The 23,168-nt window shown below is 43.8% G+C and overlaps 2 protein-coding genes across 2 annotated transcripts; both read right to left on the bottom strand.

Moving 5' to 3' along the window:
- Nucleotides 1-2,253: 2,253 nt before the first annotated feature.
- Nucleotides 2,254-10,986, bottom strand: LOC145399024 (carboxypeptidase B-like). Its single transcript, XM_080271753.1, has 9 exons — nucleotides 10,910-10,986; nucleotides 9,779-9,885; nucleotides 8,586-8,767; nucleotides 7,652-7,799; nucleotides 7,060-7,217; nucleotides 5,625-5,715; nucleotides 4,860-5,062; nucleotides 3,149-3,233; nucleotides 2,254-2,444 (listed from the first exon to the last, which is right to left on the bottom strand). Exons 1-9 carry the CDS (start codon nucleotides 10,984-10,986, stop codon nucleotides 2,254-2,256), a joined length of 1,242 nt encoding a protein of 413 aa, XP_080127879.1.
- Nucleotides 10,987-14,413: 3,427 nt separating this feature from the next.
- On the bottom strand, nucleotides 14,414-22,707 carry LOC145399023 (uncharacterized). Its single transcript, XM_080271752.1, has 6 exons — nucleotides 22,665-22,707; nucleotides 21,779-21,879; nucleotides 19,098-20,456; nucleotides 18,444-18,704; nucleotides 16,520-16,581; nucleotides 14,414-14,504 (listed from the first exon to the last, which is right to left on the bottom strand). Exons 1-6 carry the CDS (start codon nucleotides 22,705-22,707, stop codon nucleotides 14,414-14,416), a joined length of 1,917 nt encoding a protein of 638 aa, XP_080127878.1.
- Nucleotides 22,708-23,168: the final 461 nt, after the last annotated feature.

The following is a 23,168-nucleotide window of genomic DNA, read 5'->3' as shown; positions in this document are numbered from 1 at the left end:
TCCATTCATCATCCTCGTCATCATCATCATCATCACCATCATCATTGTTAGCATCATCATAATCATCACAGCCATCATCATTGTCACTGTAAGCATCACCATCATCATCATCATCATCATCATCATCATCATTTTACATTAGTACTGCACAGTAAGTCCATCTGCTTCTAACAGCTCTTATGTGGTATGAAAGAACCGGATGGAGCAGTACAGTGGTGAGGGAACAGGATGAAGAGGACGAAGAGTATTAGAGATAGCGAGAGATTTATGCACAAGAATAGAGTACCCTGGAGGCAGTTTTTTTTTAAGGCCATAGTTAGTCAGGGGTTCCTAGGAAGAAGCAAGGCATTGGATAGGATGATGATGGTGTTGAGAAGTAAGTCCTTGTATGTTATTTTTTATGGTCTAAATGCTGTCATTAACACAGTAAGCTACAGAATAATTACCTGTTAAAACTCCATTGCTAACAGTAAGGCTTAATTTCATCTTCCCATGATTCACAGTATAGGATGTTCAAAAGCAGGTGTGATATTATATAACACTGTCCTTGACTTGTAATGTGGACTGACTGTACATGGGAAGGTTACAAATATGTAGGATTGTAATAGAAGCAGTTGATAATGGCTATGTAAGAGACTGAAGAGAAAAAAAAAAATTGTTGAGTATGTGAGTCTTGTAATGCTGACACCACATCTCCTTTATAGCGCCATCGGGAGCATCATGGTCTGGGACTAGACTACCTAACCCCAGCATGTAAGGCAAGGGTCACTGTTGTTTATTCACCTCAACATTGTGCAGATTTTTGTTTGTTTGTAGCTTTTTACCCACACCTTAATGGCAGAATACGACTGCTACAGCATTACATTCTTTCTGTAATACTTCTTGCTGATTGGCACCATAGTCTAGTGTTAATCTCTTGTTACAGGTCAGCATTCAAGATGAAGAGATGGCAAATGTAAGGTTTTCTTTGTTAATTCAGTGTGCTGTAGTTGCTTGGTCCGAAAGTGGCATTTTGTGAGGAATAAACTCCAACTATCTTTCCAACATGACCCAGTAAGGGCTACATACAGTTGAAGCACCTTGATCCTCTTGATCACCAGGTATCCATACGTTAGTTATATGGTTATCACCCAGCATACTCTTCTACAGTACAGTAAATGGTTTCCTGGGTTACAAGAAACCATCCATTCATCCATCATCCAAACCTACGTTGCCCCATGAGGAGCGCAGGAGCCCAGGGCTAGGCAGCTGGTCCCGACATTTAAGATGTGAGTGACCAGCCTCACTCATCTTTGAGTGGCATTATGTGAGCAATAAACCCCAACCACCCCTTGGATATAAACCTTCACCGGCTCAATCCGATTGGAGCCAATAATTACCCACTAAACCACCAGGCGCCAAAATTTGGTTATATGGTTACCACCCAGCATAGTAAATGGTTTCCTGGTGTACAGGAAACCATTTGACTTGTCACTCAGTGTAGAGTCACCCACGGGCAGAAGGAAGAGGAAAGAATGAAGGACAGAAGAGGGAGTGTAAAGTCACCCGCAGGCAGAAAGACGAGGAAAGAATGAAGGAAAGACAGAAGAAGATGGAAGGAAAGAAGGATGGAGGAGAGGACAGGGCAGACACGCGAAAGCAGCACTACATTGAGTGAGTGGATGGTGGGTGCCCCCACCTACCACAAAGCCCATTTGGCTTATTGCCGCGTGTAGTCACCTGAAAGTAGCATTACAGTGTTTATAAAGCCAAGGCAAAATGAGGAAGTAATAAGGGCTGGGAAATACTTTTATTTTTGGATGGTCGATTGTGACGATGCATTAAGATTTGGTGACAAAAATTTAGGGAGACCAACTAGTTAACTTATCAACCCTGGGAGTCTCCAGTTGTTAGGTTGGGGGGGAGTCTACATTTGTTAGCTTTTGGTTGCAGTATAGACTGTTGTTATCTAGGCTCTTTTAACCCATTCATCTTGAGCATTTCTTGCTTATTTTATCTCACCATAGACACTGCTAAATTGTTGATCTTCAGGGACTGTGTTGGTTTATACAGTATTTAAGCCTTTTTTTTATTTTTTTAACCCACTCGGCCCAAGTATGTCTTGTTTATTTTATTCTTTCTTTAGACTCCACCCAGCTGTTGATCATGAGAGTTGGCATTTGTTAGATACTGTATATTTTTTTAATGCACTAGACTCCTCTGACCCACTAATCTTGATCAGCATTAGTTAGCTCCAGGTTCATGGCATGGTATCTAAGTGCCACCATTTTGGAAGAACCTAGCATAGACCAGGAGCGCCTCAAATGTCTCCTCACCGGTGGGGATGATCTGTTCTGGTGGGAGGAGGAACCCATATGAACCAGTGTCACGGAGTTCAACGGTGTAGGAGTACTTGACACCACCCACTCCCTTAGCCCAGTCATCAGAGCCTCCTGCTGCCACATCTGTTAGGTTGAGAGGAAACAGAATTATAGTTTGTTTAACTTGACCGGAATCCCTAACTTCTTTCAGCTTGGTTGTAGGTCAGTTGTTGTCAGACTGGAGAGCTGATTAAACAGTTTACTAAGGGGACTTATTTGTGACTCAAATAAGGTTGTCGAATTTCTTGCTGTCAAAGGCTTAGTATTTTACATTAGAGAATGGGACAGAAAAGGGATGCGTGCAACTAGACAAGTGCAGTGTGAGGTTCATCATGATGGAGGATGCAAGCAAAAATGTCAAAAGAGCAGTAACCAGAACAGTTAGGTGAGAGCAGAGGAAGGCAATTTTGTGCCAAAGAGAAAGCTTAAAAGGATTTGGTGAAAGGAGGAGAACTGATGAGATGAAAAATGTTTAACTCCATCCAGTTTTACAAAGCTGTATGTTTTGAGCCCCCCACACATAAGAGAGGAACCACACATAGGTGGGTTAAGGCACTACAAAGTCAGCATTTGTGTATGGCTGAAAATGTATGGAGTTGATTCATTTCGCATAACCTTTATGATGCTGCTTTTGCATGGGAAGTAATGTGATCTTTCCATGGCAGACAAGGGAAGGAAATACCAATAGTACTGTATTAAAAAGAGATGGACTTAATTTTTTGTTGGTGAAGGGACGATGTAAGGAAACACCAAAGACAGAATTGTGTATTGGCGAAGGTCCAACTTACAAATGGTGTTAGCAGAGGATCCAATCTCATAAATCGTGCCATGGACAGCAGTCAGAGCAGTCACAGCATCCTGAGCAAGAGCATCCTGAGGGACACAATGACCAGATTAGGTTGATGTTTAGTTATGTTAGGTTGGGTTGGATTAGATTAGGTTAGGTTGGGTTTAAACGAGTTATGTTGCATTAGGGTTGGTTTGGGTAAATTAGGTTTTGTTGTTAGGTTGGATTAGATTAGGTTAGGTAAGATTTGGTTCGGTTAGTTAGGGGCAAAGGGTTCAGTTAAGTAGCTAAAATAGACATGACTGTCAGATGCACAAGGGCCTTCAAGGCAGATAACCAGTATGAATTTGTAATTTGAAAAGGGGAAGTTATGGAGCTTAGGCCTCTCCCCTGGGGTTGGGAGAAGTGGTGGGGGGGGATGAGGGAGGGATCAAGGTGAGAGGAAAGGATCAAGCATGGAGGAGAGGTGATGGACATGAGGGAAGAGTGATGGGGGAGGTAAGGCTGGGGTCAAGAAGGGCGAAGTGGTGATGGAGGGATCAAGGACGGAGTGGTGGGGGAAGTGGAGGAGTGGTTGGGGTAGTAAGGGACAGGTCAAGGAAACAGAAATGAGGGGAAGGAAGTTAGTTGCATGGACACAGACCACACAAATCTTAGTCCTTTCTAGGTGATCAAGCCTTAAAGAAAAATGCAGCAGAAGTTTAAGGACTATCGAAGAGTAACCCCTGTACCCCAAGGAAGTCTCCTGATACGAATAAATTCATGTGGCATTGACTAGAGGAAAATTAAACACAATACATAATATGCTGTAGGGTTCTCATAGAAGTTGAATATCCTTAAATATATTGCGAAGTATGCCCTTAGGTGGAAGGTGTTAAGAAAGGAATAGGTGAACAGAAGGAAGAGGACAAGGGAATGGTGAGAAGAGGAATTGTTAGTGAGGAGGGATGGTATGGGAGGTGAGGTGAGCGTGGTGAGGATGTATACACGATTTGGGTTATGGTGGATTCTGTCTATTAAGCCATCCATTTTTCTATTTAGTCAGCAAGCCACATGTATGTGTGTGTGATTTTTTTTTTTTTTTTTCCATAAGCATGTTTACCAGTATATGCTTGTAAAAATCCTTTTGGCCATCAGTCCACGCACATCAACCAATCCACCTTTGCACTAAGTTCTGTACTCTCAGGATCAGGCCAGTCCATCCATCCGTCCATCCATGTAATTATCCATCTATCCATCCATCAACCAGCGCACCAATCCACGTATCCCTGTAATCACCAGGTCCCTCCCTCCCTCTATCCATATAATTATCAGTCTCATTCATCCACATATACGCCAATCCACCTATCACAGTACTTATCAGGTCCGCCCCTCCCTCCTTCAGTCAATCCATTCATCCATGTAATTTTATGTTATTTCATCCATCCATATATTCACCAATTCATCTGTGACCTTACTCACCAAGTCCCTTCCTCCCACCATCCATCCATCCATCCATGTAATTACCTATCTATTTATCCACCCATCTATGCACCAATCCACCTATCACCGTACGCACTAGGTCCCTCCCTCCCTCCATCCATCCATGTAATTATCTGTATTTTCATCCACTCAACTATCCACCAGTCCACATATCCCTTTACTCAGGTCTCTCGAGTTCATCCATGTGATTATCTATCTTAACATCCATCCACCTATATCCCTCTACTCACCAGGTCCTCCCAGTCGTCAGGAAGGTCATAACCATAGCCCCAGGGATACATCCAAAGCTGGGAGTAGGAATGGAAAGTGAGATAGGCACTGACGGCGCTACCTAGACGAGTTATCTGATCCCTCACTACCCTCATCTCCACCTCTGAGAATGGCTCGGGGCCGCAGTAGATGTCGGAGCATGGGCTGTCGGACGTACCACCTTCTGCAGGAGGGAAGGGGAGAAACAGTGTCGGTAAGTGATGATTTTTTGGGGTTCTAACGTCTGTAGGAGGGAAAGGGGGGAAATTTAAGTCCCAGCTTTATAGAACAATGTTGGTTAAGGTGTGCCTCTCTAGTAACTTAAGAAGGGAAGAGGAGAGGCAGCCTTGGTAAGTGATGAAGTTTGAGGTTCTGATTTCTGTCGGGGGGGAAATTTAACTCCTTGTATTATGCAATGGGGAGGAGATATTAAGAGATGGAGGAATGAAAAACGTATAAGGAACGACACAATTCTCAGTAAGTTTTTGCTTTCTTGGTGAACTTTTGCGTGGGATAAAGTAGGTATGTTTTCACCTGGCAAAGATCTCTGACCTCGTTCAGGTCAGTTGATTGCCAACTGTGTATAGATTGGAGGCTTGATTTTGATTAGTAACCAAGGAGACGTCATAACTATGGGTTACCGAATTTCATGCAACCACAACTCAATATTCAAGTATAAGATTAATCCAGTTCTGTCAGATGAAAACAAACCGACTCCTATCACCACCACCACGACTATGCCTTACCTCCCCAGTGGAAGCCCCAGTTCCTGTTGGGGTCCACACCAACGCAGATAACACCATCCTGGTGGGAGCGGGTTTTGCGCCACAGACGCTCCTACGAGGGGGTGAGGGGAGAGAGATTAGTTAGTTCGTTAGACAGATAGATGATTAGTTAGTTAGACAGATAGATAGCTTGTTTGTTAGAGACAGATAGACAAGTAGGTAGGTAGGTAGATAATTTTTGCTAGGTAAATAGGTAGTTCGTGGGTTAGATCGATAGATGGATAAATAGATAGATAGGTGGACAGACATGGTTAGATAGTTTAATAGATAGATAACCCTTTCAGTGTAATATATTTATTTTACATCTTCTCTACTCTTTGTACTCTTGGCCTAAAAGTGCCATCTCCATCTTGAATTCTGAGTTGTAACAAAAGGTAAAGAGTATGATGCTAGTCACGAAGAAGCGCAATTAAAAAAGGATGTAGTTTTTTTTTTTTTTTTTTTTTTGAGCTACTTGAAGCAAGCGGCGAAACGGCCAAAATCTGGGCCTAAATTTAAGATTCGAAGTGTTTGACAGTGGAATATGATGCAAGTCACGAAGAAATGCTAATGAAAAAAGCTGTAGAGCTGTATTACTTTTTTTTTTTTTTTTTTTTTTTTTTCCCCTGGGATTGCTACAGCACATGAAAATAAGCTGCAGAAGGACCAGCATCTGACCAGGTTAAGATGAGAACACTTTATACACGGGATTTATTCGCCCATGTATCGAGTACAACTCATGTGTGGGGAGGCTTCCCACACACAGCTCTTCTCAACAGGGTGGAGTCAAAGGCTTTTCGTCTCATTAACTCTCCTCCCCTTACTGGCTTCCTTCACCCTCTGTCTTTTCACCGCATTGTTGCATCTTTATCTCTTTTCTGTCGCCACTTCAATGGTCACTGCTGCTCTGAACTGTCAGCTTGCATCCTTCCACCATTACGGTGGGTACGTAGCACCCGTCGAGCAACAAACTCTCGTTCCTTTTATGTCCATCTCACGAATGCGGGAATTAACCGCTACTCCCAGTCCTTCATATAATCAACAGGTCAACTCTGGAACTGTCTCCCTCTGTCAGTTTTTCCTACTGCCTACGATCTCCAGTCTTTTAAACTCAGTGTGTTCAGGTATCTCGAAATGAATGGATCTTGAATTTGGCACTCTGTTATCTTGTTTTTGTTTTTTTTCTAGGAGGGAGCAATTTGCAGTCCCTTGGCGTTTGGTTCCTTCTTCCTTGCATAAAAGTATTCTCGTTGCTGAAGATGTAAACAAAGAAGTGCTATGGAAAAAATGTAGTTTTGTAGAAGTACGAGTAGACTAGAACCTTGAGCACTGTCTTTTCCTACCACTGAACTACGTGAAATAAGCTGCAAGAGGACGACAATTTGGCCAAGGTGAAAATACTGTACTGTATACTGACGTCGGTGAAGGTGTAGGCGTATCCGTCAGGGTTGATGGCGGGCATGACGTAGAAGTTGACGGCGGCGAGGATGTCAGCGTAGGTGTCGCTCTTCGTCACCAGCTCGTTCACCATGTACGTCACGGTGGCGGGGGCGATCCACTCACGGGCGTGGATACCTGTGGGCGTGGGCGTGGGTAGGAATAGATACTAGGTCCTGGGGAGGGGTTTTAGAGCTGTGGGTATGGGCATTGTCGAGCGTGGGAACCTGTGGGCGTGGGTTTGGGTAGAGACATTCATTAAATCTTTTGGAAAGGTTTAAGAGCTGTGAGTATTGGTGGTTACGGGTGGGTATTGTCACTTTTAGGAATTTGTGGTGTTGATCTCTGCATTGATGAGTAAGGATGTTAATTATATCTTAGGGAGGGGTATTAGGGTTGTAGGTTGGGGTGGGTATTGTCCCTGTGGACGTTTGTGGTGTGGATATCTGTGGCTGTGACCGTGGGTAAGGATAGTATTTAGATTATTGTTATAGATTATTATTATTTTAGAGCTGTGGGGAAGGTGGATATTATCTCTATGGGCATTTGTGGTGTGGGGCAGCGTCTCTCACCTCCGTCGATGAAGATGCCAGGGTTGGATGCATCTCCTGTGCCAATGGTGAGGAGCTTCATGGTGCGGCCCTCGTAGCTGGTGCCCACGTCCTCCACAGAACACAAGCTGGGGTATGTGGCGGCCAACTCATCCAGCCAGTCGTTGATCTGACAGGGGAATGTTTGACTGTTATCCCCTTTGTCAACGTATCCCACTTACTTCCCCTCTTCCCCATCCCCATCTTCACTCCTCTCGTTTCACCTCCTCTCTGTTCGTTTCACATTCCGTCTTGCTTCCCTCGCTTCACATTCCGTCCCTCCCCCGTCTCACTTTCCCTCCTGCCTTCACCTCACTTTCCTCCTTCCCGCATCTCACTCTCCTGGTCCCCCTGCCTCACCTTCACTCATTTAATTCCCCCCCCCCCTTTTTTCCTTTCCACTCATTTCATTCTTTTCCCCTCCCACCCATCTCATTTTTTTCTCTCCTCTTCTCCCCATCCACTCACTGCATTTCCTTTCCCTTCCCCCTCTCCCCGCCACATCTCCCAGTCCCATTATTTTTCCTTCTCCCCTTACCCATCCCTTTCCCCTCATTTCCCTGCTATCCACCTCTCTCCTTTCCCTCTCTCCAACCCCTTTCTCCTCTCCCCTTCCTCTTTCCCACCCTTTCCCGTCTTCCCTTACTCTTTCCAGTCATTCCCCTCTCCCTCCTCTCAGTCCCCTGCCACCCATCTCTCCCACCCCTTTCCCCTTATTTCCCCTCTCTCTCTCTCTCTCTCTCTCTCTCTCTCTCTCTCTCTCTCTCTCTCTCTCTCTCTCTCTCTCTCTCTCATCCCTTTCCACTAATTCACCGCTCATTTCCCCATCTTCCTGTTTACCCTCATTATCATGCCACTTGTCTTCAGCTCCTTTCCCCCTGAGGCCACTCCCTCCCCTCCCAGCCCCCTCACCCACCTCATCGTAGTCATGGTAACTGGTCCAGTCCATGGCCCTGGGTCCATCGTGCCTGGGTACGGTCTCCCTCACCAGCTGGGCCACGTTGGAGATCATCACGCTGTACTTGAGGTGCAAACCGTCCAGCGTCGCCTTCAGGACCGGCAGCTGCCACGCCTTGGCCATGATGTCGACGGGCTGACCTGAGGGGCGTGAGGTTGGGTTAGGTTAAATTAGGTAAGGTTAAGTTAGGTTAGTTTATATTAGGTTCAGTTAGGTGAGGTTAGGTTGGGTTAGATTAGATTAGGGTAAGTTTTGTTAGGCTAGGTTGGATTAGGTTAGGTTACGTTAGGTTAGGTTATTGATAGTCAGAGGGCCGTATTCGAAATGTCTGGAGATTTCGTAACCCCCTTTTTTTTAGTGATATAGGCAGTGTATTATATCTCAGTATCCTCTTGTATATTATTGATACAAACTGTGTCAATAGTAAAAGGATATAAATAGCATACAACGAAATGTTGAAGTTTAGCATCCAAAATATATCACTAAAGAACAGTTGACACGAAGCCTCCTACAGTACAGCTCTGAGGCAGAAACAGATGAACGACAGTAAGAGACAAGAGAACGAAGCATACAAAAGAGGGAACTAAAGGCGCCGGGCTCAGTACAAAAGTGTTTTTATTGTCTAGGCTGTTGTGGTTGAAGAACAGACAAGAATATGGGGTCAGAACTACACTATGAAAAAATGACAGTGGGTAAGAGCGTCATAAGTTCAGAAGCCACGAAGGCATGCATAAGAGGGAACCAGCACAGGGCGCCGGGGCTCAGTACGGAAATGTTTTCAATGCCACCTAGGCTGTTGTGGATGAAGAAAAGACAAGAATATGGGGTCAGAATTACACCTTGACGTAATGACAGTGGATAAGAGCGTCACAAGCAAGAGTTCAGTGGCTATGGAGGTTTACAAAAAGGAAAACTAGCAAAAGAACGCTTGACTTCCTCCAAAATCAAGTGTTCCTGTTTTAATAGCTTGTAAAAATTAAGACAATGAAAGACAGTGATATATGAAGCTAAGACAAAGACGGACGAGAAAGACAAAACCAATTGAATGAAAGCCACACTGATGGGGTAAAGACAAGAGTGTAGTGGTAAAGACAAGGAACCCTTGATGAACGAAAACGGGCACAGAGAAGCGTAGAAGAAGGGTAGCTAACCCAGAGCGCGAGGCTCCCTCCAGAAGTCATAGTGTCCCTGTCTGAGGAGGCCGTGTAGATAGTGAACTTGGGAGGGCGAGTGTGGCACCGTCCTCAGCACCTGTGCACTGCAGAAAAAATAAGTATAAATAAATAAAATAAAAGCAGATGAAAGTAAAAGAGGAAGGATTATGTCAGTCGGCTTTACGAGGTTCGATTTTTGTTAAGTCAGGCTAACCCTTTCACTACGATGACGTTTTTCACTATGTTTCCGAGACGTCTTTGGAAATGGAGGAATTAAGCCTTCATGAACCCTTTCAGGAGCTTCCCCTTAGCTTAATACAGTGATCTGAGAGTAACCATTCAGTCTTTCCTCCAATTCTTTAACGCCCCATTTATGGACTGGAGTATTTAGACGAGCCTTCCAGGCACTGAAGGTGAGAGTGGCCAGTTGCTTCCCACTTACTGACTTTATGGGAGCAGTAAACCCCAGCCACCCCTCCAAAGTAATCCCTAATAGGCAATATTTGGAAATCATTAACCTACTAGACCACCGAGTGCGCATTTTGTTATAGGGATAATTCCCGGGGTAGGCAGTTGTTCCCTGAGCTGTAAGAAGCATTCTGACTTGTCACTTAGCGCAAAGTCACTTGGTATATCACTGCATCACATGAGCTGATCTGATGATGAGCGCCCCACCGACCGTAGAGCTGCCATGACCCTACCGAGTGTAGCTTTATTTTATTCTTTTCGACGCAGGCATTGTTGATACTCACTGGAATACTGATATGATTTTCCTATTGTAACTAAGATTTGTTTTTGCATGAAAAACAAGGGACACGGAGAATTATGTGCGTCTCTTTTCATCTCCTTCCTGATGGAATAATTTTGTGCCTTTTCTTGGTCCTTCACACAAGTTACTCTTGGTTCTGGAAGGAGACAAGAGACACGAAAGGGTCGTTTATTCCCCTTCTTTATCCAGCAAAGACAGATGCCTAATTACGACACCCAGTTGATCGTAAGTTTTATTCTGACAGCATTATTTTTAAAACGGTGTTTTCCTTTCCTTGTCCTTGCAAAGGCAGTCCCTAGTTACGACAGCCGGTTGATGGTAAGTGTGTTTGAGAAGGTAAGTCTTAATGTTTGGCTCACCCGTGCAGGTTGGGCCGCTCGCTGGGCCGGGCCGCCACGAGGGCCAAGAGACACGCTAGGAGCACCGCAGACCTCATGGTCGAAGGTGCCTGGCCCCCCCCTCCACGCCCCATATATACCCTCACTGCACCAAATTCCTGCTTTCTCATTGGTCCACCTAGGCACTAACTCCTCTCCCAATTGGCCGAAACACCTGCACCCTGTACAGTGAAAGCACGCGTGTGTGGGATATGACCATGTGTCCTCAAGGTTGTCTTCGGGAAAGTCCGGTAAGTGTGGAAAATTTCGTGTTTTTCTGTGCATGCTGTTCTTAATTAACACTCGTTTGTATCCAGAAGGAAAATATTTTTACACTTCATGACAACGACGAAAGGAAAAGTGGGTGCACAGGAATATCATTAAGACGTAAAGTTTTTGGGTTTTTGATGCATGTTCTTCAGAATTATCACTTACATGTATCCAGGAGAAGACCACTGTAATCTTTTATTACCGAAAAGTGAAAGGGAAACAGAGTACACGGAAAAGACAGTAAAACTTGAATTTCCGTATTTTTCTATGCATATTCTTCAGAATTTCTGCTTGCTTGTATCCAGGAGGGAAGTGTGCTAATATTTTTTTACTCAAAGACGAAAGAAAAGGGACATAGGAAGACAGGTACGATTAGAATGGGATGAGGTGGATAGGGGAGGCTGGGAGTCAGGGTACAGCAGCTGGCAAGGGTGCGTTGAGAGAAGCATGAGAGGAAGCCTTAGATATCCCCCTTCCCCCCCCCTCTCTCTCTCTCTCTGGATATATATATATATATATATATATATATATATATATATATATATATCCAGAAAGAGAGAGAGAGAGAGGGGGAAGGGGGATATCTAAGGCTTCCTCTCATGCTTCTCATATATATATATATATATATATATATATATATATATATATATATATCCAGAGAGAGAGAGAGAGGGGGAACGGGGATATCTAAGGCTTCCTCTCATGCTTCTCTCATATAATATATATATATATATATATATATATATATATATATATATATATATATATATATATATATATATATATATAAAATCTTCCAAACTTTCTTTTTGTATTCGACTCTGGGTATACACTTAGCACTCCTTTCCGTGACCTCCAAGAGTCCTACGTGTCACACACACGCACACACACACACACACACATATATATCTATATCTGTATCTATCTATCTATATATATATCTATATCTATATCTATCTATCTATCTATATATATATATATAGTATATTTATCAATCTATCTATCTATCTATCTATCTGTATATATATATATAGATAGATAGATGGATAGTATATTTATCAATCTATCTATCTATCTGTCTGTATATATATATATATATATATATAGTATATTTATCAATCTATCTATCTATCTATCTATCTATCTATCTATCTATATATATATATATATATATATATATATATATATATATACCCAGGGTGTTCCGGGAGGAACGGACATAACTTTGGGAATTGATAGGTGAGGGAATTCGTGGTAAACAAACAAAAAAGAAAAAAAAACTACCTGTATATCAACAGCTGTGCTGATCTGAGCCGTTACTGATCTCTAGTTACTGCTGACCTCATGGGTCGTCAGTAAGTGTAGCTCCGTAATGATGGCGATGTGGACGCATGTTGATATAATATTCTTTGCTTACAATCTCCTCACCTGTCTTTTGCCAAAGCTGTACTTGTTCCTCCATGTACACACTTTGTACATGTGACAGTATTTCCCGCTAATTTTCTCTCTTTTTCTTTCCTTAAAAGTAATAATCTCACCTTATCTTTTAGCTGGGAACCGGGGTTAAAAAAGACGATGATGGTGATGACGATGATGATGAAATAGTTGATTTGAAGTGTGTTTGGGCTAAAACTGTTATATCTGATTTGTGAACAAAATTTACAGATTTGAGTATAACTCATCTTTTTGAACAATACACGCCACCTTAACGTGGAGCCACGATGCTGATGATAATGTTAATGCCGCTGATGATGACGATGTTGATTTTTTTTTCCACTCCCCAAAAATACCTAAAAGCCATAAATAGAAAGTCCTGACGATAACTAACACAGGGTCGAAGGCTGTGCTGATAACTAGTCAGATCTTAACAATACTGTCTGTCCTCCCTCACTGGGAATTCTTTGACTGTGGTGCAGGTGGTGCTTATGATATGGAGGTGGTGGTGATGTGGTGGTGGTGGTAGGGAGATGGTGGTGTGGTGGTGGTGATGGGGAGGTGGTGTTGTAGTGGTGATAGGGAGGTGGTGTGGTGGTGGTGGTGATAGGGAGGTGGTATGGTGGTGATGATAAAGAGGTGAGATGGTGGAGGGAGGTGATATGGTGGTGAGGTGGTGGTGGTGATAGGGAGGTAGTGTGGTGGTGTGGTGGTGGTGGTGGTGATAGGGAAGTGATATGGTGATGGTGGTGGTGTTAACATACAGGTGTGAGGGATATACAAATGTGTTCATAAGAAATTGATGAATATTCAGAGTATAACATTTTTTTTTCTAGTATTGGTTATGACGTGGTTGATTTTGGTTCCTTGTAGGCGGTTGTGGTGAGAGTGCGATGTGGTGTGGTGATGTGGTGGTGACATGGAGGTGTGTGGGAGATTCTGGTGTGTTGGTGGTGAGAATAGATGGATATGTAGCGAATAGTAATAGTTTTCTTACGAGTGTGCGTGCTGGGTTGTTGATTTTAGTTGTTGGTGCTGGTTGTGGGTACCCAAGAGTGTGTGTGTGTGGGTGTGTGTGTGTGTAAGATGAATAAGTGGTGTACGTATCAGTTTTATGTTAGCAGTATTAATTACCATCCTCATCATCATCATCATCTTAAAACATTCTCACTAACTCCACTTCTACCATTTTTTACTTAGGTTTCTCTGCGCTCTAAGGAACTTCAAGGTAAATAAAACACACCTAATACGACAATCTTTATTAACGTCTGTATATATATTTGTACTTAATGATACCTTTGAGCATGAAGGAAAATAAAGCAAAATATTTCTGTTTGATAGGAAAGTATGTTAATTTTTGATGTGCATTTGCTAGGTCATTTCATCAGCTTACCCTTCGACTAAGAATTTTTTTTTTTTTTTTTTTTAATGTAGCCTGCTTGGTCCAGATTAAAACAACTAATCCTAAACTAATCTAACCTGATCTAACCCAATCTAATCATCTCTAACCTTCCCTTTCCTCTTCTAGCCAACTCTGGGCGATGCTTAGTTTTGCTCCTTTCACCTTAACTTGGCCTAAAATTTCCATCTCTCCGCCTTGAATGCTGTGCTGTAACAATAGATCAACACAAGAATAGGATGCTAGTCATGAAGAACTAGGTCATCACAGGGAAGGGATAAATGACCTCCAGACCAACGTGAGGAGGGGTTACGAGGTCAGGTCAGTTTAGGTCAGGTAAAATTAGGTCTGGTCGGGTGAGGTCAGGCTAAGTTGGGTTAGGCTCAATCAGGTCGGGTCAGGTCGCCTTCTGGGATGAACTGGGCTGGGTTTGGAGGGCACCGTAACCGACTTGGATCTGGGACGGTTACTGCTCTGAAATAAAAGTCATCATTTATCATCATCATTAACATCATCGTCATCATCATAATTATCATTGTTATCATCATCATCATCGTTATCATTGTTATCATCATTATCGTTATCATCATCATCATCATTATCATCGTATTATCATTACCATCATCGTCATCATCATCATTGTTATCATCATCATCATCATCGTCATCATCATCATGCTAGCGCTAATCCATAATAATAATAATCATCATCATCATCATTATAATAATTCCGTACTCGTTTTTTTTATAATTATTGGAAAACCTGATGTTGAAAGTGGAATTCCTAATCTCATCAGTAATTTCAGTGATAAGGTATTTGTCTCTCTCTCTCTCTCTCTCTCTCTCTCTCTCTCTCTTTTAAAAGCTCGAGAAACATACTGTTTTCAAAGCAACATCAAAGCATTCTCAAAGCAGTTCTTATACTGAAAGCGATTATACTGTATATATGAAGCAGTAATATTCAAAGCAGCTCTCACATTCAAAGCAATTATTTTCAAAGTAATTCTCACATAGGAAGTGCTTATATTCAAAGTCGATATCGTATGCAAAGCAATCATACAGCAATGCAAGTCTTGTATTCAGATGCACGTCGGATATTCAAAGCAGTTTTGAGAGTAAGTCCTATGATAGACTGATAAATAGATTGATTGATAGATATAGATAGATAGATTAATAGATGCATGTAGATATATAGATAGTTACAGATAGATAAATCAATAAATGAAATACATTCTTAACCCTGCACTCTACTCCGTTCACTTTTAGGCGAAAAAAATTGCCATCTCTCCATCTTGAATGCAGAGTCGTAACAGAATCTTAGAATATGGCGCTAGTCACGAAGAAGTGCTATGGAAAGAGTGAGAAATCAGATGCAAAAGGGCTAAAAACATCTCCACCAAGTTAAAGTGAGGGAAGTATAGGCATCTCTAGACTTACCTCACAGTATCATGCACACAGTACCATGCAGGCGTGATGAGGAACTGTTAACGCCGTCCATCCAGCGACTTATTCTTTTTGTTTATGTATGTTATTTCCATACTGGTTTCTTCAGCTTAGGGGAGACTTTTTCAAACTGAAGGGGTTGTATGGTGACTTTAATATTTCTCTCTGTCTCTGTCTCTCTCTCTCTCTCTCTCTCTCTCTCTCTCTCACACACACACACACACACACACACACACACACACACACACACACACACACACACACACACACACACCAGAGGATGCACAAGCCAGTTAAAACGCACGAAGAATCCATTTAATCTCTTCTTTTCGTACTCGACCCAAATTAATACATATCAGAGACACTGTATTTGGATGTATTTTTGTGTATTATACATTTGATACAGTATTTTTGTAATATATTAAGCAAGGATACAGCGATTTATTTTTTATTTACTGTGTTTATCATCATCATCATCTCCGTTGTCGTCATCATCGTCAACACCATCATCATCATGATCATCATCATCATCATCTCCGTCGTCGTCATCATCATCATCATCATCATCATCATCATCATCATCATCACCATCATCATCATCATCATCATCGTGTTTATTATTGTTATGACACGGCTTAGAGAGGGTGTAAAGGAACTATTGATCATCACCATACATGCACTACAATCCCATACAATAACCCACAATATCCTATGTTACAGTGCCTACCATACCCGGCAACCACATGCGATTCCATACACCTGTAGTCTGTCATGTAAGGTAGTTGTGGTGGTAGTAACAAAAGATAGGGATGTGGTGGTAGTTGTGGTGGTAGGGACAAGAGTGGTAGTTGGGGTGATAGTGAACATAGTGGTAGTTGTGGTGGTAGTGACAGTAGTGGTAGTTGTGGTGATAGTGAAAGTAGTGTAGTTGTGGTGGTAGTGACAGTAGTGGTAGTTGCAGCAGTAGGGATAGACTGGTAGGAGAAACAGATGTAAGGATATGGTAGTAGTAGTAGTAGTAGTTATATAGAGACATGGCCAACTTACCCTGCTTGCGGCCACACTGGGATCTGCAGGCAGTTCTTGGGGATGTGGCCACACGTACATCTCTGAAGGACAAGTGCACATGAGACGCACATACATACGTACATACATATACATCATACATACATACATACATATATCATACGTACATACATATATAAATCACACGTACATATATACATACACATAAAAAAAAGGTACATCTTTGGCTTATCACATCTAAGATACACACACACACACACACACACACACACACACACACACACACACACACACACACACACACACACACACACACACACACACACACACACACCACTAACCACATCTACCACATTACATACCACGCTCGCACCACAGCAACCACACACACACCACCACACCACTACCCATACCTTCACCACACCTACCGCAAAACACACCACACCCTCACCACACCATTAACCACACCTTCACCACACATACCACAAAACATACCAAACCCTAACCACACCTGCCCCCCCTCCTCTCCCACACACACCACCACCACATCATTCACCACATTTTCACCACACCACACCACAAATACCACAGCACCAACCACCACACCCTCACCACACCTACCACAAAACACACCCCTTCAGAAAGAGTACAAAATAAATACATGAAGCGAATCAGAATAAGCTAAAGTTGACAGATGTTAGGCAGTTTAGGTTAGAATTTATGTTAAAGAAGAGCATACATACATATCTACATACACGTACATATTATACACACATACATTCATTCATACATAGATACATACATACATTCATTCATTCATCCATCCATCCATCCATCCATCCATACATACATACATACATACATACATACGCCATGCACATACATACATGCATATATACATACATACAAACATACATGGCGTTAGAAATTAAAGTTCAGACATATTAACAGGATACATGACCAAGAAATATAGATGAAACTTAGATATAATGATAGGTAAATGGCACTTGAAAATATAATAAGAATTTTTAGTAGATATTTTTGTTAGGAATTAAGTTGATAATTTGAGATACTGTTAGGAATTTGAAGTTAGAAATGTGGATGGAAATATAAGTACTAGATTTTTCATGTTAGGAATTCAGACGAAGGTGAGGGAAACTGATTTAATGTTAGGAAGTTAGAGATGTTGGGTGGATGTTAGATTTGTTTAGATATTTGAATGTTTAAATTTGCTGCGTATGTTAACTTGATGAAGAAACGTAGCTCTGAATAATGTAAAGTTTTTCAGGACGTATGAATGAGTAAAGAGTCTGATATTTGAACTAAGTATAATTAAGGACATTATATATCACTGTCATCATTATTATTATTATCATCATCAGCGGCATCATTATCATCATTATTATCAACATCATATTCATCATAATCAGAATCCTAACCCGATTTTCCCTCTAATAAAAGAGATGGGTAGAAAGAAAATCGTCATCATCAGCATCATCATCATCACTGTCATTGTGTGTGTGTGTGTGTGTGTGTGTGTGTGTGTGTGTGTGTGTGTGTGTCTTTTTGTTGTTGTTGCTTGTTTTTTTTTCTGGGCCAAACAGGAACATATTAATCACATGTCAGTTTCCATCATAAACGAGGGATTTTCCATACCCATAAATGTGATGCGGGTCAGGCACAGGTTGTCGCTGGAGGTGGACGCTGCTGGTGAGGTCGAGGAGGCTGCTGGAGAGGTGGAAGAGGCTGGTGGAGGCGTGGAGACATCTGGTGGGGAGGTGGAGTAGGGTGGCGGAGGGGTGGGGAAGGCTGGTGGTGAGGTGGAGGCTTGTGAAGTGGAAGAGGAGCTTTGTGAGGCGGTGGAGAAGGCCGGTGGAGGGGTGGAGAAGGGTGGAGGAGGAGTGAAGACGGGTGGAGTGGTGGAGACATCTGGTGGAGGAAAAACCTTCTTCCCTCTGTTGGTGGGTTTGGCTGAGGCTGGTGGAGGTGGAGGAGGTGTGGCTGTGATGAAGGAGGTGATGGCATCGTCCGTGGTGGAGAAGAGGGTGGAAGTGGAGACGCTGATGGTGGAGAAGGAGTTGGAGTGTTGCTGGATCTCGGGGTTGCTGCTGGAGAGAGTGGTGAAAATCATATCGTCCATCCTCTCCAAGACGCCCTTCGGGATGGCGGGAGATGAGGGACAGGTGGAGGAGAGGGGATAGTGGTACTCCTCGGTGACTATGTTCATCCCTGTCACTCCTCTCCCCTTGTTATTCACGCCTCTCCCTTCACCATTCATCCCTCTCACCCCCATCCCTTCATTATTTACCCCTATCCTTCCGTTGTTCGTTCTTGTCACTCCCCTTCCTTCGTTATTTATCCCTCTCCTTCCTCTCCCCTCGCCATTCATTCCTTTCACTCCCATCCCTTCGTTATTCATCCATTTCCTTCCTCTTCCCTCGCCATTCATTCCTTTCACTCCCATCCCTTTGTTATTCATCCCGATCATTCCTATCCCTTCGTTATTCATCTCTTTCAGTCCCCTGCCTTCGCCATTCATCCCTCTCTCTTCGTCAGCATCCACGACCGTCCCGTTTCCAGGATCTTGTGGTTTGTTTACGTTTGCTCGTCCGTTCACAAGGAGGGGGTACGAGCTTAAAGGATCCTCCGAACGAAACGAGGTGGTCTTGTTGTTAGCGTTCCTGATGGTTGTGAATTCGTGACGGGTGATGCTTTCCTCCCACAGCTCTTCATGTCCGTGTCTGTCTCCTGGTTCAACAAAGAGTGTGTTCCCTTGCTTCTTTTTCCTCTTATTTTGGTGTTCTTTTGGGGTCTTGTTTTTTTGCGTCGTGGTCACTGTCGCCGGTCCAGAATTTCGTCCCGTCCCATACAGATCCTGGGAGCTCAAGTCGCTGTAGCTCTTGTACATGTTGACGGTGTAGCTGTGTGTCCCTGTGTACCGAACTCCTTGGTCCATCTCCATTCTGGGACGGAGGCTTCGCGGGGAGTCGGGGTGGAACTTGTTGGTTCCATCGGCGAAGACCACCTTGTTCTTCCTGAGCGAGCATTGTTGGTAGATGGCAAACACCACCCCGGCAAAGAATATACACACCATCGACACCCCAACGCCACTCAGAGTCATGAAAAGGATCTCGGCCTTGTCAACCTCGACGTCTGGTTTGGTCTCGAAGATGGCGGAGCGCTGGGACTCGTAGGACTCGATGTAGAAGGAGGTGTTGTGGATGTGGACTCGGAGATTTCGATGTGAGAGGAGGGTTTTGAGGTCCGACTCGCACTGGGGATACTGCACGGAATCCACGGACATATTTACCGTGAGCTGATCTCCAGAGCACGTGATGTCTCCCACCATCACGTGTTCGGTGTTATAGAGCAGCAGGGAGGAGAAGGCAGTGGCGAAGTCTGAGAACAGGGCGCTCGTGTTCATATCAACGTCCAGGCAGTTCCCCCCTCTTAGCAGGATGAAGAACCAAAACCATCTATTTTGCGGCAGTCCCACGTAGGACGCAGTCACAGGGGCGGGAGGGAGAGGAGTGGAGGGACTTTCACTCACCGGGTTCCCCTTCGTAGTCGTCCCTTTGCCCTTGCTTCCATCCTGACGCAGACTGAGGCTGGAGAGAGTCGTGTCTTCAGGTCTGCTAGGAGTACTGGCTGAGATGCTAACCTCCTCAGACGACGCAAGCTTTCCCATGATGGTCGAGTTCCTGATTATATTTGTGGATGTTTCTTCGTTTTGCTGTTTCTGCGTTGACCTCTCCACATCAGCAGTGACCTCCGGAGCTGTAGCTGGACTCTGGGAGGTCGCAGCGGAGGTCACGAGGTCAGAGGATGGAAAAAAGAAGAAATCAGTGGCTTCCTCTACGATTTCCTCTGAGTCCAGCCTGGGAGCCGAGTCATCTGTGTTGTCGAAGTCTCCTCTCGGTGTTGACAGTTCCCGGGTGTTCCTTGAAGATGACAGCCACTGGTTTTGCAGGGTTTGGGTGTGAGGAGATGAGGATGGGTGGAGGGATGAGGAGGGGTAGGTTGAAGGAGATGAGGGAGGGATGGGTGAAGAAGAATGAGTGGTAGGTGAGGGGGTGGGTAATGGAGCGGTGGTGTTAGGTAAAGGAAAATGTATAGTGTAGGAGGATGTGCTTGTAGCGGGCGGAGAAGTGTATGTAGAGGATGAGGTGATAGGTGAGAGAGTAGTGGTGGTTGTGGGTGTAGTGGTGGTGGTGGTTGTGAGTGTAATGGTGGCGGTGGTGCTAGTGGTGGTAGGTGAAGGAGTGGTGATTAGTAGGGAAGTGAGGGGAGGGGGATGATATGTAGTGGGTGAGGGAGTAGTCATGAGTTTGGAAGAGCGTGTAGTGAGGGAGGGCGTGGTGGAGGGAGTGGTGATAGATGAGGACGTATGAGGAATGGGTGAATAAACATCAATGAGAGATAGGGAAATGCGAGTAACGGGAGAAGGAACGTGAAAAATGGGTAGGGGGGTGTCGGTAGTGGGTGAGGGAGTGTGGGTGGGGGTAGTGGGTGAGGCGATGTGGGGAGTGGGAGACTGAATTAAGGTGTTAGATGATAGGGTTTGAAATGTGGGTGAGGAAGTATGGGAGGTCTTGCGTGAGGGAGTGTGGGCATTGGGTGAGGGAGTGGTGGTGGTTAAGCGGGAATGTGGAATAGGAGAATAAGACTCATTAAGAGATATGGAAATGAGAGTGACCGGAGCAGGCACGTGGAAAATAGGCGAGGAGGTGTGGGAGGTGGATGGGAGAGTGTGGAGAATGAGTGGAGCAGTGTGGACGGCGGGTGTAACATTATCAGGAGTGGAGTAATGACTGTGGATGGCGGATGTGGAACTTGAAACCTCCATGCCAGAAGTTTGTATCTGGAAGTAGAAAAAAATTAATCTGTCATTATTATTATTATTATTATTATTATCATCATCATCATCATCCACCGCATTTCCCACTGATGAGTTGCGTAGATTTGATTAGGCGTAGTGAAGGTACAGTGCTTTTACCAGCCACTTCATTAGACTTAGTTACGGTCATTACATATTTTCTTACGCTAACTTGACCAGATATTCGTCATTTTGTGGTTAATTTCTCATAGCTCGATAGTAGAACAGGACAATATGAGTACTACAGTTCTACATCCTCTCCATAACACTTCTTCGTGACTAGCATCGTGTTCTGGTGCTAAGCCACTGTTACAATTAAGCATTCAATATGTAGATATGTCAATTTTAGGCCAAGTTAGAGTAAAAGGAGTATAGTGGCTCATCCTGCTGGTCACGTCACCTACCTCCCGATCCCTGGTCACTTGTCCTCCCTCCTCATTCCTAGTGGGCTGATTCTCCCCTCCTTCGCCTCCCCCCTCCTCCAGCTGCCCAAGGACGCGACCCCCTGAAGAACGGGAGGAAATTAGTACACATTGAGAGAGAGAGAGAGAGAGAGAGAGAGTTAGATAAATAGAGGAAGTAAAGGAGCGTTGTGGTGCTGACGAGGATGTGTTTGAAAGTGTTAAGAAAAATTGTTTGAGATGGTTTGACTATGTGGAGAGGATAGAGAACGTGAGACTGACTAGAAGAGAGTATGTGAGTGAAGTGGAAGGAGAGAGGAGGAGGGGGAGGGCAAGGATGAGATGGAGGGATGGAATGGAGAGATATATGAGACAGGGGGTGAGTTGGAGCGAGGGCAGGCAAATAGTAGAGGACAGGGCGGCGTGGAGGCAAGTTGTTTGTGGCCACCCTTTATGGGATTAAGGCGTCTGGCAATAGACTGATAGATAAATCAGTGTTAGACTTTGCAACACTTCATCCTTAGCGATTTATTTTGCCCATTACACTCTAGTATCCGCCTTAAATGTCCGCCAGGCTTGATATTCGAACCCAAGTCACAGGAGATATATTAAACACGAGTCCAGCACGATACCACCGCACACCTTGGCTCTGAATTAATTATGGGCAGCGCTGCACTAGAAACTCACCTGGCGGTATTTTACGTGTTGTGGGGACGGCTCAGTGTGCTGGTGTGGGCGTGGGTGTGACAGAGGGAGTAGGATATGAATAAATGATGCAGGGTAGACATTAATAACCCTGACAGCCGCCCTCACTACGCACAAGAAATCACCTGGTGGTGTAAAAGAGCAGAGCAGCGTTATATATGCACCACCCTGTATTCTGACCCACCTGTAGCCAGTAGGAGCAGCAGAAGCAGGTGTAGTGACGTCATGGTGTATCTGTGACGTCATCAGAGGCCATACACACGCTGGGTCACACACGGGAGGTCAAGGGTCAATCCACAGGTCACTTCACTAGGCATCCCTGCTCACTGGCACTCATCATAGGTCACACAAACACTTCTCGGCCACTTATAACCGTTCCTATATTGTCTCAAAACTCCTTATAACATCTTTTTCATAAATACAAACTTCACACACAAGATAAACATATCTTATGTATATTTTCAGTTGTTATATTTATTTTCCGATGACCAAAACTTATCGTGAAAATTATTATAGCCTTTTCTTTCACATCTGGAACTCATATAACTTTTTTCTTTTTATAATACCCCAGAATAAAGCACAGTTCTCACACACAAGTCTAGCAGAACATTATATTTTTATTTATTCTTTCATTTCATAATACCATCGTTCATTAAAAGTTATACATTGTTTTGTTTGTGTGTTTTTA

This window comes from Coenobita brevimanus, chromosome 47, assembly GCF_032717465.1.
Source record: "Coenobita brevimanus isolate Jiangsu-jjx chromosome 47, ASM3271746v2, whole genome shotgun sequence".
Lineage (NCBI taxonomy): Eukaryota > Metazoa > Arthropoda > Malacostraca > Decapoda > Coenobitidae > Coenobita > Coenobita brevimanus.
Note: the sequence above shows the minus strand (reverse complement) of the source record. Positions and strands in the feature narration are given on the sequence as shown.

Excerpts from the sequence above, each read along its gene's own strand:
- LOC145399024 (XM_080271753.1), bottom strand. The coding sequence starts at position 10,986 with ATGAGGTCTGCGGTGCTCCTAGCGTGTCTCTTGGCCCTCGTGGCGGCC. Across the intron at positions 3,234-4,859 it reads CTGACGACTGGGAGGACCTG|GATGCTCTTGCTCAGGATGC; the intron begins GTGAGTAGAGGG and ends TGTGTCCCTCAG. Across the intron at positions 2,445-3,148 it reads ATCCTCTGCTAACACCATTT|ATGTGGCAGCAGGAGGCTCT; the intron begins GTAAGTTGGACC and ends TCAACCTAACAG.
- LOC145399023 (XM_080271752.1), bottom strand. The coding sequence starts at position 22,707 with ATGACGTCACTACACCTGCTTCTGCTGCTCCTACTGGCTACAG. Across the intron at positions 20,457-21,778 it reads AAGTGACCAGGGATCGGGAG|TGGCTGTCATCTTCAAGGAA; the intron begins GTAGGTGACGTG and ends CTGCAAAACCAG. Across the intron at positions 18,705-19,097 it reads TTGTGAACGGACGAGCAAAC|TACCACTATCCCCTCTCCTC; the intron begins GTAAACAAACCA and ends GTCACCGAGGAG.